The sequence below is a fragment of the Gopherus evgoodei genome, chromosome 6 (genome assembly GCF_007399415.2).
Source record: "Gopherus evgoodei ecotype Sinaloan lineage chromosome 6, rGopEvg1_v1.p, whole genome shotgun sequence".
NCBI lineage: Eukaryota > Metazoa > Chordata > Testudines > Testudinidae > Gopherus > Gopherus evgoodei.
Window position 1 is genome coordinate 115,612,868 of NC_044327.1, and position 16,259 is coordinate 115,629,126.

General features: G+C 44.8%; 1 protein-coding gene across 5 annotated transcripts in view; it reads right to left on the reverse strand.

Moving 5' to 3' along the window:
- Window positions 1-16,259, reverse strand: part of NEDD4L (NEDD4 like E3 ubiquitin protein ligase) — a 362,300-nt gene that overhangs the window by 270,076 nt on the left and 75,965 nt on the right. For all 5 annotated transcript variants that reach the window (XM_030565980.1, XM_030565979.1, XM_030565982.1 and 2 more), the window contains one exon: window positions 5,571-5,644. In XM_030565980.1, the coding sequence (XP_030421840.1) occupies window positions 5,571-5,644 (74 nt within the window). The remainder of the gene's footprint in view (window positions 1-5,570; window positions 5,645-16,259) is intronic.

Below are 16,259 nucleotides of genomic sequence, written 5' to 3' on the forward strand. Positions count from 1 at the left end.
AGTGGATCAAAGCAAGTTCGATATAATGCGGTTTCACCTATAATGCAGTAAGATTTTTTTGGCTCCCAAGGAAGCGTTATATCGGGGTAGAGGTGTAGTTTCCACCAACATGCCTGGCACTGAAGTTAGGGCTACCAGCCTGCAATTGCCAGGATTGCCTCTGGAACCTTTTTTAAAAATTGGAGTCACATTAGCTATCCTCCAGTCATCTGGTACAGAAGCTGATTTAAGTACGTTAAGTTACATACCATGGTTAGTAGTCCTGCAATTTCACATTTGAGTGCTTCAGAACTCTTGGGTGAAGACCATGTGGTCCTGGTGAATTAGTGCTGTTTAATTTATCAGTTTGTTCCAAAACCTCCACTAATGACACCTCAATCCGGGACAGCTCCTCAGATGTGTCACCTAAAAAGACTGACTCAGGTTTGAGAAGCTCCCTCACACCCTCAGAGGTGTACAGATCACACACCAGAGAGTACAGAGCAGTGGGGCCACCTGGGCCACGGCCAGGCCAAACCTTGGTGGTGCTGCAAACCCGTGCTCAGGTCATAGCACCACTCACTCAAATTGGGTGGGGGGGAAAGAGGCGTTGTAGGCACTCATGGGCCAGAGGTGCCAAGCTGCTGATGGGAAAGGGTACTTGAGAAGGGGAAAGGCGCACCAGGCAGAGGTCGGAGGAAAAGAATCTATGCCCCCCACTTCAAATGGCATTCTGCAGCCCCTGCTTTCACCCACTCCACCCTTCCTTTTGTGCGGGGCTGCCCAGATAAGAGCTCCACTCACCAGCCGAAAAGCAGAGGCAGAGCCAGCCTTAGACAACAGGGGGAACCAGAGGAAAGAGTCCACCCTCCTTCCCTCCAGGTACCTGTACTCAGGAGAAGGAGAGGGAGAGGCTCCATAGGCCTGGAACACATGAGAAGAGGCAGAGAGGACATCCACCAGTCCACCTCTTAATGGGAGAGAAATAACGAGCACCCCCTCTCCTGCACTGCAAAGACTGGGCCGCACGTGGGTTCAGCACGCTATATAAAACTCAGGCACCATCACACGCATTTACACCACAAATCTGCAAATAGAACCTGGCACTATCAGAGGTCTTTCTGGAGAGAGGCACTGAACTAATTTGCGGAACTCCTCCTTTGTTCCTACCTCCAGCCCTTTGATTCACTGATTTCCATCTCTGTACCTTCTCCCACCTATGAACAAGAGAATGGTTCAGGCTACGTGGCCAACTCCATTCATTTATCTGTTGAGTGTGCCAAAAAGGGTGGCAACCATGGTGGGCTTTTCCATGACATGGACACTTACCACCCAGCAGCTAGACTGTGACTATCCACAGACTTCACAAAACCAAACGTGTCACAATGGCTTTCAGCTGCTGCCAAGTTTGACAAGATTTGAACCAATGACAGGGTACTGAAAGATTATCCCATCACGATTACCCTCCAAAAAAAATTTTTTTGCAGCAGAGTTATGCTGTGTGCACGGTCCCCCGTCCCACTCCCTATACACACCCCAAAACACCACCAATCTCTTTAATATGACTAGTTGAGTGCTATTTTAGGAGATCTCACATATGCCATGCTTCAGAAAATTTAACCATCTTTAGAATTTCACACTTTTCCTCCAGACAGTTTTATTTGAAATTAGGTTCTACAACGTAAGTAATGTAGAGCTCATACCTCATTGATTATTGATTAACTCAACATAATTTACCGGCATGATAATTTTGGGGGGAGGTATGCTTGATAATTACATTGGAATGATACTGATATTTGTGGCAACTCAAAAATCATATTTGAGTCAAGCAGCATAAACTGTAAAACTATCAGCAGAAAATGCAAATCCATTTAAAAAAACCTTTTCTCACAAAAAGCTTTCTGAGAAGCCCATCAGCTCAGCAGTGCAAGCATTTCAGTAAAACTGATAATGTATGATGCCATTAATATCATTTTTAGCAAATATCTATTTCAAACAAAGTTTGAAACATACTCCAACTTATGTTTTCTACTGTTTAGCTTAATGAAAACCCTACTGGACTTGAGACAGTTACTTTAAATATTTAAGGGCCATATCAATAGAACTCATTGCCAATTCACACAACTTAAGCATTTGAACTCAAAGATACAACACTGATTTTTTGAGATTTATCCATTCTTCAGCAAACTTCAGACTCTTGATTAAGGCATCTTATATATTTACAACATATGAGAGGTCTGGCTGATGGAGTAGATACTACCGTGCCACGGATTCAATAATAAAACTTCCCGTGTATCCTGTAAAGAATTACATGTATGCTAAGGAATTTTTCATTTTCCTCAGATTCTTTTTTAAATTTACCCCTATACCCCCAACACTAACATTCTCTATGGTAAGAGAATTTGCCTACCCAAACACTAGTTTGTTTTAGTTTTTAAATCAACTACTTGAATGGTCAAATTTAGTTACAACTTGGCCAGATTTTGTTTCTTCATTTGAGACAATTAAATATATGAAGCCAATCATTGTCTATACCAGTACAAAAATGTTGGAGCCAAATTAAAGAACTGAAAACACAATGTTAACAAGACATAGCTCTAGTCTTTTTTCTTTTTGGGGGGAAATTGTTCTCTTTTCTCCACTCCACTCTCCTCCAGAATTTGTTTCCCTTTTCCTTCTTCCCTTTGCTACTGCAGCATCTCACCTTCAGCTGAACGAGTAGGTGAAAGGCCTCCCATGAGATAAATGCTAATGGGGGATGTGCAAAGCAATTGTACTTCTGTAGTGCAAGTTAGCCAACACTATTAACAATACAACTACTAATCTATTCAGCAAGTATGTATCTCATCACTTCCAAACACGACCCGCTTTTTTGTTGCTTATGGTCAGCAGTCAAAAGCTATTTCAAACAGCAATTTTAGAGGAGAAAGAAAGGGCTCCATCTTACCACATTCTGCACATATCTACCAAAGGAACATTTGTTGCAAGATTCACACACACAAAAGGTGATTAAACCTTCTATTACTGCTTTAAGTAGTTTCAAACTAGATAAACTGATGGACTACAGTTTAGCATAATTAAAGAAACACAAAATAATCGATAGGGAGGGTCATTAATACATGAAGAAGCTAGAGTTAGGGCTTGTCTACATCAGAAAGTTGCAGCGCTGGTGAGGGAGTTACAGCGCTGCAACTTAGGAGGTGAACACATCTGCAGGGCACCACCAGCGCTGCAACTCCCTGTTTGCAGCGCTGGCCGTACTCCCGTTTTGTCTCGGGTGTAGAGGATCCAGCGCTGGTGATCCAGCGCTGGTAATCAAGTATAGACACTTACCAGCGCTTTTCTTGACCTCCGTGGAATAAGCAGGTATCCCAGCATACCTGAGGAAGCCTCTGGTAATCAAGCTGGTCTCCTTCCCCGGCTTGCTCTCGCATTCCCCGAACCCCGAGCAAGCAGGTCTCCTTCCCTGCGGTTTGCAGGGTGGTTCAGGGAACGCGAGAGCAAACCGCGGCGAAGCTGGTCTCCTTTCCCGGTTTGCTCTCTCGTTCCCTGAACCCCCGAGCAAGCAAGTCTCCTTCCCTGCGGTTTGCAGGGGGGTTCGGGGAACGCGAGAGCAAACCGCAGCGAAGCTGGTCTCCTTTCCCGGTTTGCTCTCGCGTTCCCCGAACCCCCCTTGAAGCCGCCCAACAGCGCTGCAGTGTGGCCACATCTAACACCACTTGCAGCGCTGGTTGCTGTAAGTGTGGCCACTCTGCAGCGCTGGCCCTATACAGCTGTACTAATACAGCTGTAACAACCAGCGCTGCAAAATTTTAGATGTAGACATGGCCTTAGTTGCAGTAAGGAATTCCACTTTTTTACATTCAGCACTAAACTGGCTGCCAGTAACTTCTGTAGTGAAATTCAAACTGTGGGTCTTAACCTAAAAAGCTCTAAATGGTTTGGAACCTACCTTGCTCCTCAAGCAACATGGTTGAGGTCAGCAGGGATACTCAAGCTAGAACCTTCTCCGTTTAAAGGGGACTTGAAAAGGGGGTTGCTGGCTAAATGATTTATGTGAAGAGTCCTTGGCTTTAGAAATCACTCCCTCACTATCAGTCATCTGCCAGAGGTTGGGATTTGTTTACCTTCTAGACACATTCCAAAAATTCTCAAATATGCCCATCCTATTAATTCGCATGGTCATTCATGAAATATCGCTTCTCAGAAAGAGTGTTTTTATGTTTAAGTGGACACTCCTTCAGGACTGTAATTTGTGGTTTGAGCTGTCTAGTGCAGTGATTATTAACCTGTAGTTTGTGAACCCCTGGAGGTCTGCAATCTACATTTAAGAGGTCCGCAAAAGGTTGTTACCAGAGAACAGTAGTTTGGTCTGTAGATCTCAGAGTCTGTGGACTACATCTAAGACTTCCAAAGGGAACCGCACTTCAATCTGAACTTTTTTAGGGGTTCGCAAATGAAAAAAGCTTGAGAACCACTGGTTTAGTGCATGCACCATAAGCCTAGGCTGGGAGCAAAAAGTGTTTTAAAATATATAATTTTTAAAAGGAAAACTTGGACGTAAGCAAAGTGGCCTTGCTATACTTTTTAATCAGAAACACTTAAAAACAGCTTTCATTTCTGCCAGTTGTCACCCTGTTTGAGGTTATATTAGGGCAGACCATGGTCTGTTCACTTTCTGTTGATTGACAGGTAGCAGCCACTTGTGTGAAAATTGGCTTATGCCCTCTGGCAGGCTCTCTCTCTTCATCCAGCCACTGGTCTTCAGTTGAAAATCTTCTGTAATTCTCACCCTGATTCCTGAAACACTTCGCAGGTGAAAAAATATATATATCTGTGAAATGGCTGCATAAATGCTGACTCCTCAGCCTGATAAATCTTTCACTCCACTAAATCTGCATTTCATTAAACAGGCCCTTCGTGCGGAGTGCAAAGGCTTCCTATTTGGCAAAAACATCAGCACGGTCTGTTCCATGCTTTTTTCACATTAACACTTCCTAGCCTTCTCCCGCATGGACTGGGTTGGGGAAACCCTTCAAACCACTTTCTTTCAAAAAGGCAGAGTACACAGGAAATGTACCAGTGACATCTGGATAAGATTGACTGTCCTAACCCCCGTGTCCCCCTCCCCCCAAAAAAACAACCAACCCCAATAAATCACAGTGCAACAATCCTATCAGGCTTTTGTATCTAAACACCAGCACAACTGCTGCTGAAACCAACAGGAGTGTGCTTTATCACAAACTAAAATGAGTTACTGCATCCTTCATGCCTTCTGACCCTCTTAAAATCAGAGGGGAAGAAAAAAGTCATTTTAAATATAGTACCTAAAACCACTACCAAAGCCTGAGCTGCCTCCTTGCGCAGAGGCTATTGCAGAGGCAGAGAAACTGGCAAACTCTGTGGTGTGGAGGGACTATTCCAGAGGGTGCGAGACTAAATTGCTTGCTAGCCTCCTAACAGACATCCCATGATCTACACCAGTTGCGATCATGTCACAGAATCTTTCATTGGGTTTATAAACAGCTATAAAATTGCTATAGTGCCTGTACTATAAAATTTTAAACAAGCGCTGAACGCGACACACGTACCTGGCTCCGAAGATGTCTTTTTTTGCTAGATCAATGCCAGAAACAACCTTAACTCTGAGGAGTCGAGATTCATCCTAATAAAATAGGAAAGAAAAAAAAGAAAGGTGTTTTACTCATGCAAATACAAGTGCCTACCTTTGAAGGTGTTAGATCACTATTTCCCAAACATGAAAGAATTGTCAGTATCTGAATAGGAGGAGTCTGGTCTATTTTTCAGTCCTGAGTTAAATTCTGAAAGACTTATGGAGGGAGCTGTACAGTTCAGCTCCCAGAGAACAGTGCCAATCATCAGAGACATGAAGGGCTCTTAGTCCAGCCATAACAAAAGCTGGCAAGAATAAGTAACTGCCAGAGCACCGGGGGGGGGGGGGGGCATTATTTGCATAAGAGGGCCATTTGAAATCTCAGATTTCAAGTTCACCTCTTCAACACAAGGTCATATGATTTTGAAAAACAACATTTTGGTATTAATTACCAATAGTGAAATTTTTATCATTTTTTAATTAATGTGTACTTACTAATACCAGTGCATGAGGAAAGAAAAACAAAGAAACAGCAAGTGAGATCTAGATATGATACTAAATTTCAAATATTTTTATCTTGATTTCCAATCCCCCGCCCACCCCGTAGATTTCCCAAAAGCAAAGGAATAAAGCAGTGTTTCTCAACCAACCCCTGCGGGTACACAGAGGTCTTCGAGGGAGTACATCAACTTATCTAGATATTTGCCTAGTTTTACAACCAGCTACATAAAAAGCCCTAGCAAAGTCAGTACAAACTAAAGTTGCATACAGACATAATGAGAAAGTCAGCAATTTTTCAGTAACAGTGTGCTGTGACACTTTTGTATTTTTATGTCTGATTTTGTAAGCAAGTAGTTTAAGTGAAGTGAAACTTGAGAGTATGCAAGACAAATCTGACTCCTAAAAGGGGTACAGTAGTCTGGAAAACTTGAGAACCACTGAAATAAAGGACATTCTGTGTTCTGGCAGATACAACGCTTAAAAAAAAAAAGCTTTTCAAAGACCTGTGTGACAGTTTCTGAAAATGCAAATTGCCAGCTCATCACCTTGCACAGCAGTCGATCATGCTGACACATTCCACTGTCTTCGATCATCAATAATGACACTGCTTTTTTTGTGCCCGTGTTTTGGCCAGCCTTTTTTTTAAAGAAAAAGGTTGTCACCAGCACAAAAAGAATCCTATTTCAAACCCCTCCTTAAAAATCCTCTTATTTTCAGTGATGCCTACAAAACCCCTGGTAACAGTTAGGTGGCTTGTGTGCTAAGACCAGTCTGTCACACTGAGTAATATTATCTCACTGTTTCCTTTTACTCCCCATCTGCCTGTATCCACCTATTGTCTCGCCTTAGGTTACAAGGTCCTTGGGGCAGACACTTGTGGGTGGGGTGTTTGTACACAATCCTGGTGCATGACTAAGACTCCTAGGCAGGCCCCAAGTAAGGTGGGGGGGAGGAAGAGGAGAAAATGGATAACACTTTACCAGGGCCCAGTCCAAGGGAGGGGCCCGGCAAGAGGGCCACAAGCCCTTCACCATGAGAAAAAAAAAAAAAGTCAGGCTAAATTGTGGCCATTTGAATTTGACTTAAGTGTAATGTATGTAATCTCGGGGAGTATGTTTGTACCTCTGTATCTGTGTGGGATGGAATGGCAACCCATTGCTATGAGTCTGCCCTGTGCCCAGCTAAATGTTGCTTGGGGCCTGGCTCTTAGGTGCTACGGTAATACAAACAAACAGTTTTGAGAACGATCCCATTGAAACTGGTCTTGCCATCATGTGTGTCAACTTGACCTTTTTAACTGCAACCAGCTTATAAAAATGGATGCCCCTAAGGTTCAGTTATTGTAACAGACGCCCGCTGCTCATAGCTTGCTCAGAAAGCAGCGTATTTCTCACAAATTGGTACTATTGAGATCACATTATGCCCACTCAATTTGTTTTAGATAGCTGACAAAGTGAATCCACCCATCAAACCTGTATTTAGGACTTTCACATGATTAGGAAGGCCAGAGGTCTATTCTAAAAGCAGACCACTATCTTGCCTCTGACAGCAGACAGAGTTACATGCTTCAAAGGAAGAAACCCAGAAGGGAAAGCTTCCTCATAATCCCCCCTCCTCTCAATAGTTAGGATGCCTCATGACCAAAAGCTTGAGGATCTATATACCTTTTAGAAGCGTACAGGTGTGACACAGCAGGGAGCGGGGCAGATTGACCTGGGAATGTCTCCTAGTTTTGCTGGGACTGTCTGCAGGGGGGTGGGATAGCAGGGGATGACACCTGGGCTTGTAACCAAAGCTAAGAGGGGGGCTGGGCCAGGTGACACCTTTGCCCAGGAAACTTGACAAAGGCAGGAGGAGGAGCTGGGGAGGGAGGGAGAGAGAGACAGAGACGGCTGCAGTGGAGTTTCAGTTTTGGGCTGGCTGGGGAATCGGAGGGAACCCCAAGGCTGGGGTCTAAGATCCCTACCCCCCAGAAGGACCTGACTAAGGGGTCTTGTTTATGCCTACAAGCTCTGGTTTGGACTGTGTTCCTGTCATCTAATAAACCTTCTGTTCTACTGTCTGGCTGAGAGTCATGGTGAATCGCAGGAAGCGGAGGGTGCAGGGCCTTGTCTCCCCCAAACTCCATGACAACGGGGTTTTTTACTTTTCATTTTATTATTACTGATTTCCAACAGCATTCACAGCATGCTGTGTGCTTTCCAAACTGAGGAAGTATGATCCCTGCCCCAGAGAACTTACAGTCTAAAACAGGGAAAGTGACCAATATGGTGGATGGGCAACTAACGAATAGACAGTTACATTAACAGATACTGAACTGGGTGTATTTTACATATTGTGATAGACCCAAACCAGTGGGGTACAGGAGTCTGGTAGAGGGTAAACATACTGGTCACTGGATGAGTAGTTTTCTGTTCCCTGAGTGACCAGAGCAGGGGCTGCACTAGAGTAATCAGGAACCTGCTAGAGCCAGTTAAGGCAGACAGGCTGATTAGAACACCTGCAGCCAATCAAGCAGGCTAATCAGGGCACCTGGGTTTAAAAAGGAGCTCACTCCGCGGGGGGACCAGAGGAGAGGAAGTGCATGTGAGGAGCTGGGAGCAAGCGGCGCAAGGAGCTGAGACTGAGAGGGTGTGCTGCTGGAGGACTAAGGAGTACAAGCATTATCAGATACCAGGAGAAAGGTCCTGTGGTGAGGATAAAGAAGGTTGTTTGGAGGAGGCCATGGGGAAGTAGGTCAGGGAGTTGTAGCTGTCATGCAGCTGTTACAGGAGACACTATAGACAGCTGCAATCCACAGGGCCCTAGGCTGGAACCTGGAGTAGAGGGCGGGCCCAGGTTCCCCTCAAAACCTCCGAACTCCTGATCAGACACAGGAGGAGTTGACCCAGACTGTGGGGTCAACCCAGATCAATGAGGTGAGCAAATCTGCCAATAAGCACAGGACCCACCAAGATAGAAGAGGAACTTTGTCACAATATCCTAATTTGTTTACATGCATGGAAGTGTCCGTAGTTTTCTTATAGGCACTGCAACAGAGACAGTCTTCAGGAGTGACTTCAGTTTAGAATGGGTGGGACCCATGCAGACAAGCACAAGATTCTTTCATGCATAGAGGACAAGCATGGAAGAATGCCAGGTAGTTGTGGGATAAGCTGTAATGAGAGGGCTTATGGTTGACATCACTGTTAAAGACATGATAAAGGTTGATAAGGGATAGCACAGAGGACTTTATAGTGACAGCTACCTGAACTCATGACTGTTATTTACCCATTATGTCTAAAGTCAGCAGGAGAATGTGCTTTATGCTGTGGTGGTATTTTGCCCCTCCTTAAACTTAAAATCACCACTATATAAGGCAGGGGTCCCCAACGTGGTGCCCGCAGGCGCCATGGCGCCCGCCAGGACGTCTAAGTGCGCCCACGTACTGGCCAGCGGATGAGCATCTGCGAAAATGCCACTGAGAAGCAGCAGCATCCAGAGATGTCACATTTTCAGCAGAATTTCGGTGGCGACACCTCTGGATGCTGCTACTTGTCCGTGGCATTTCAGCAGCGACACCGATTGACGTTGCCACTTGTTGGCAGCATTTCAGCAAATGCTCGTCCACTGCCACGGTCCTCCATGGCTCGTCATCTGGCACTCGCCAGATAAAAAAGGTTGGGGACCACTGATATAGGGTAGCATTCCACTCCAAGGTGTTTTGAAACTCTCCTAAGAAAAGAAGAAAGTTAAAGTAATTGATGGGACTCAACAACTCCCAAAGCACACCCAGTTTAAGAGATGTACTAAATTGAAGCTTTAAATGCACTGTTGTGGAATTTTTGTGCTGTATTCAGCCTCTCTTGGCATCTTTAAAAGAAAGCCCACACAAGACAGTGCATAGTGCTAAAGATTCTCCCACTGTGTGCTAAGAGACAGAAAAGGTCTCAGACCTAGCTGTCTTTGTCCTCCGAAAAGCACAGGTATTGCATATAGGTGAGCTTGAAGTTGGTTATATAGTTTTCATAGAAACATAAAACAATTAAAAAGAAGTTCAGTACGGTCCAGCTTGAGCAATTATACTGAATTCTCAAACAAATCACAACTTTGTTTAATCAGCCAGTAAGATACTTTTGATATGCCCATTGTTTAAAAGGGGCAAGGTGAACTTTGTATTACATTGTAGCATATTTGCTTTTTTTTTTTTCTTTTTTAAATGAACACGACGTTTAAGTTCTATGGACCGAATAGAGAAGCAGAAATAATACAATAGTGGTCATTCAAATTAGTGAGCTAAACAGTCTGCTACCATCTGAAGTACTATTATCCTCCTAAGAAGGAATTGCAATAACCAATCTTACAAGGACATGTATTGTTCTTATGAGATTATCACAAATTAAAGGCCTGATCAAACTTCCTTAGAAGTCAGCTGGAGTCTCTTCATTGGCTTCAAATGGTTTACATCATCATGTGCTAATTTGAACTGGAAGATTTTTTTTTTTTTTGGGTGGTGGGAAGAAGAGAAATGATTTTCAGCATAGAAGACATGGGCAAACGTTTATTAAACTGATTCACTGCCTCTGCATGAGTCTCCTCAATAGAGGAAATATACTAATATTAGCATGAGCAGATAGCAACTGTTAAAAAATGGGATGGAAGTGGGGGGGTAATAGGCACCTGTATAAGAAAAAGTCCCCAAAAATGGGACTGTCCCTTTAAAAATGGGACATCTGGTCACCCTAACTAATTTGATAGCCTCAAGGAGCTCAGTCTATCACTATAAGGCACTTTAGCAGTCAGCCACAGTTGTCTTCTGTGCTGGAGTTTTGGGTGCTTCTAACAGTGTAGTGACTACTGTATGTTTATGGCTATGACTGGGTATTTTCCTGAAGCTATCAATTATGTGGTGCTCGGTGTGCATTTACAATTATGCTTTGCATTCTACAATATCTGCTGTAAAACTAATAAAGATAAATTGATTTCTCTACACTGTTTTTCCACTCAATAAAAGTCTCTCTTTTTGGAAAATCAATGTGGGGGGGAGGGGAGGGAGAACCACCACATCCAATGCTATACAATTTTTTAAACACAAATTAATGGGAGTGAAACTTTAAAATAAGAAGAGGAGTAAACATTTACATCCATTTGAGTGCACAAACATAGTCCATTGTGGCTACACGTATGCTAACTGTGGTGTCACAGGTCAGCATATGCAAAGCTGTGGCTCTCCTTGCTGTCCCACAGGATGAAGTCGTACAAGTACTGATGTTTACATGGGGGCATAACACCACATGGTTTTCCAAGGACTGCAAATGGTGATGAGCGATTTTTGGACCAGTAGGTCAACCAGGGTCTGTAGCTTTGGGGTTTGCTACTTGAGAAGACCCACTATGACATGGTTCATTTCCCTGTCCTTGTCCTCATGGGACTCTGAGGCCTGTTTCCTGTCCTCTCTCCTTACTGTTGGTCATATTGGGTCTCCAAGCCCACTGGCTTGCAGGATCTCAAAGAACATGTCCTCTCTAGTTCTTTTCTTTCTCCTCCTCATCAGGGGCATGACAGGGGCACCCTTAAGGTCACCATGCCAGAAATAGCATCGGATTTACAATTGCAAGGAAAAGAGAAAAAGTTTCAAAAACTCCCTTCCGTTATTCCCATAAATCTTATTCTAATAAGAAATACTTAAACACTTCAGCTTTGGAGCACCTCCACACAGCACCACTCTGCAGCCCCAGCCAGGATGCATACATGCCGCTGGGGGAAAGGAGAAGTGGGGGAAGAGAGAAGAGGATTTTCAGTTGCATGAAACTATAATCTTATTTCAATCCTTAATCCGCAGGTATGAATATAGGGAAGTGGCAATGTATATGGGCACTATATCTAGATATACACACACTAGAGAGACAGAGAGACAAACATGGGCTAGGCACCATCTTTAAAACACTAAGGAAAAATGCATGCGCACACACTTAGGGTATGTCTACCCTACAGGATTATTCCGATTTTACATAAACCGGTTTTGTAAAACAGATTGTATAAAGTAGAGTGCACGCGGCCACACTAAGCACATTAATTCGGCGGTGTGCATCCATGGTCCGAGGCTAACGTCGATTTCCAGAGCGTTCCACTGTGGGTAGCTATCCCGTAGCTATCCCATAGTTCCCGCAGTCTCCCCCGCCTATTGGAATTCTGGGTTGAGATCCCAATGCATGATGGTGCAAAAAACAGTGTCGCAGGTGATTCTAGGTAAATGTCTTCACTCATTCCCTCCTATGTGAAAGCAATGGCAGACAATCATTTCGTGCTCTTTCTCCCTGGATTGCCCTGGCAGACGCCATAGCATGGCAACCATGGAGCTCAGTTTGTCTTTCATCACTGTCACCGTATATGTACTGGATGCCGCTGACAGAGGCGGTACTGCAGTGCTACACAGCAGCATTCATTTGCCATTGCAAGGTAGCAGGGATGGTTACCAGTAGTTCCGTACCGTCTGTTGTGCCATTGTAAATTGGCGATGAGATGACGGTTATCAGTCGTTCTGTACCGTCTGCTGCTGTCATGGGTGCTCCTGGCTGGCCTTAGCTGAGGTTGGCCGGTGGCGCAAAGAAAAAATGGGAATGATTCCCCAAGTCAATCCCTCCTTTATGGTTTATCTAAAAATAGAGTCAGTCCTGCCTAGAATATGGGGCAGGTTTACTGGAGAACCAGAGAGCACAGCCGCTCCGTGTCAGATCCCGCAGAAATGATGAGCTGCATGCCATTCACAGGGGTTGCCCCTGCAACAACCCCATCCATTGATTCCCTTCTCCCCCAACCTTTCTGGGCTACCGTGGCAGTGTCCCCCATTTGTGTGATGAAGTAATAAAGAATGCAGGAATAAGAAACACTGACTTGCTAGTGAGATAAAATGAGGGGGAGGCAGCCTCCAGCTGCTATCATAGTCCAGGCAGGACATTAAACGGTGCAGGGAAGAGGAGCCCAGCATCCCGCTGCTATGATAGTCCAGGCAGTACAGAATCTTTTCTTTACACAGGAAGGGGGGAGGGGAGGGCTGATGGAACTCAGCCCCCAGTTGCTATGATGAGGATAGTTACCAGCCGTTCTGTACCATCTACCGGGAATGACCGGGAGTCATTCCTATTTTTATCCAGGCGCCCCCGGCTGACCTCACCTGAGGCCAGCCAGGAGCACTCACAGGATGATGATGACGATGGATAGCAGTCATATTATACTGTCCCCCACTGGGGAAGGGAGGGGAGGGGAGAGGATGCTGCTATGCATTGCCGCAGCACCGTGTCTACCAGCAGCATGCAGTAGACATAGGGTGACATATAAAAAAGTCAAGAAACAATTTTTTCCCCTTTTCTTTCACAAAGGGGCTGGGGGGGATGGGAGTAAATTGACGACATATACCCTGAAACACCCTGGACAATGTGTTTGAACCTACAGGCATTGAGAGCTCAGCCAAGAATGCAAATGCTTTTCGGAGACTGCGGGGACTGTGGGATAGCTAGAGTCCTCCGTACCCCCTCCCTCCCTTCCTAAGCATCCATTTGATTCTTTGGCTTTCCATTACGCTTGTCACACAGCACTGTGCTGTGGCCTCTGTCTATCATAGCCTGGAGATTTTTTTCAAATGCTTTCTCATTTCGTCTTCTGTAACCGAGCTGTGATAGAACAGATTTGTCTCCCCATACAGCGATCAGATCCAGTATCTTCTGTACGGCCCATGCTGGAGCTCTTTTTGGATTTGGGACTGCATCACCACCCATGCTGATCTGAGCTCCACGCTGGGCAAACAGGAAATGAAATTCAAAAGTTCACGGGGCTTTTCTTGTTGCCAGTGTATCTGAGTTGGGATTGCTGTCCAGAGCAGTCAAAACGGTGCACTGTGGGATACCACCCGGAGGCCAATACCGTCAATTTGTGGCCACACTAACCCTAATCCAGTATGGTAATACCGATTTCAGCGCTACTCCTCTCGTTGGGGAGGAGTACAGAAACTGGTTTAAAGAGCCCTTTATATCGATATAAAGGGCCTCGTTGTGTGGACAGGTGCGTTAAATTGGTTTAACGCTAAAATCAGTTTAAATGCGTAGTGTAGACCAGGCCTTACTGAAGTTCCCTTCTCCTTCATTAGGCTCATCTGCACTCACCTGGCAGTGAGGACTGGCTACACCTCAAATAGGTCCTGACTTCAGGCACAGCTGGAGTCCCCTGCCATGTCTCCCCCCTTCTCCTCCTGACTGTTCACAGAAGAGATCACTCTCTCTATATATTCCTCCAACATATCCACAATGCTCTGTGGAATGGTGGTAGTGTCTCTGACAAGTAAGTCTACAGTGCAGCACCAGATCTATTGTTGCACTCCCTGGCCCTGTGGTATCCCTGATGCAGATCCTTCACTTTCATATAACATTGCTGCTAATCCCTGTCATACCCCTTTGCCTGCAACTGCCAAGCAATCTTCATGTAGATGTCCATGTTTCTAAGGCTGATCTATAGCCTCTTCTCCCCTCAGGCCCAGGAGATCCAATATTTTCTGTCTACTCCATGCAGGGGCATGTCTAGTGCATGGAGCCAGTAAGGTTGCTGGGCAGTAAGGCTGCTAGATTCTCTCACCAAGATGGACAATCAGACAAAAAAAATGAGGAGTCCTTGTGGCACCTTAGAGACTAACATTTATTTGAGCATAAGCTTTCATGGGCTAGAACCCGCCTCATCAGATGTATGAAGTAAAAAATACAGGAGCGGGTATAAATACATGAAAGGATAGGTGTGCTTTCCAAGTGTTAGGTCAGTCTAACAAGATAAATCAATTAACAGCAAAGGTGTAGAGTTTGGTTCCTTCAGGACAGGTTGTAGATCCCTCACTCTCTCAGACCTTGGGAGACAGGCCAGTCCTCACTTACAGACAGCCCCTCAACTTGAAGCAAATACTCCCCAGCAGCTACACACCACACAACAAAACCACCAACCCAGGAACCAAACCCTGCTACAAATCCCAGTGCCAACTCTGTCCACATATCTATTCAAGGAACAGCATCATAGGATCTAACCATATCAGCCACATTATCCGGGGCTTGTTCAACTGCACATCTACAAATGCGATATATGTCATCATGTGCCAGCAATGCCCCTCTGCCATGTACATTGGCCAAACTGGACAGTCTCTATGCAAAAGAATAAATGGACCCAAATCTGACAACAGGAATCATAACATTCGAAAACTAGTAGGAGAACATTTCAATCTCTCTGGTCACTCAACAACAGACCTCAAAGTGGCAATTCTTCAACAAAAAAAACTTCCAAAACAGACTCAAACGTGACAATCTCTCTGGTCACTCAACAACAGACCTCAAAGTGGCAATTCTTCAACAAAAAAAACTTCCAAAACAGACTCAAACGTGAAGCTGCAGAACTAATTTGAATTAGTTTGGAATTAATTTGCAAACTAGATTCCATCAGATTAGGCCTGAATAAAGACTGAGGGTATGGCTACATTTGGAATTTCAAAGCGCTGCCCTGGCAGCGCTTTGAAGTGTGAGTGTAGTCGGAGCGGCAGCGCTGGGAGAGAGCTCTCCCAGCACTGCATGTAAACCACATCCTTTACGGGTGTAGCGTGCAGTGCTGGGAGCCGCGCTCCCAGCGCTGCCGCCCTGATTACACTGACGCTTTACAGCGCTGTATCTTGCAGCGCTCAGGGGGGTGTTTTTTCACACCCCTGAGCGCAAAAGTTGCAGTGCTGTAAAGTTGAGTGTAGCCATGGTCTGAGAGTGGCTGGGTCATTACAAAACCTAAACAATTTCCCCGATTCTAATTTCTCCCTACTGTTACTCACTCCTTCTTGTCAACTGTCTGTAAGGGGCCACTCTCTTACCACATCAAAAGTTATTTTTCCTCCCTTGGTATCCTGCTGTTAATTGATTTATTTCGTTAGAGTGACCTAACACTTGGTAAAGCACCCCCATCCTTTCATGCATTTATACCAACACCAGAACTAGGCCATATCTGGGGATTTCTGGTCCTATACCAGACACTCAGCTCCTTCTCCCCAAACCCAGTTCTTCACCTGAGCAAAATGTGATAACATCCAAACAGTGCACAAAGACATTGTAATAACTACTATGAGAGCTCCATTTGGGTAACGCTTAATTCAAACAACATTTGACAAAAATAAGTT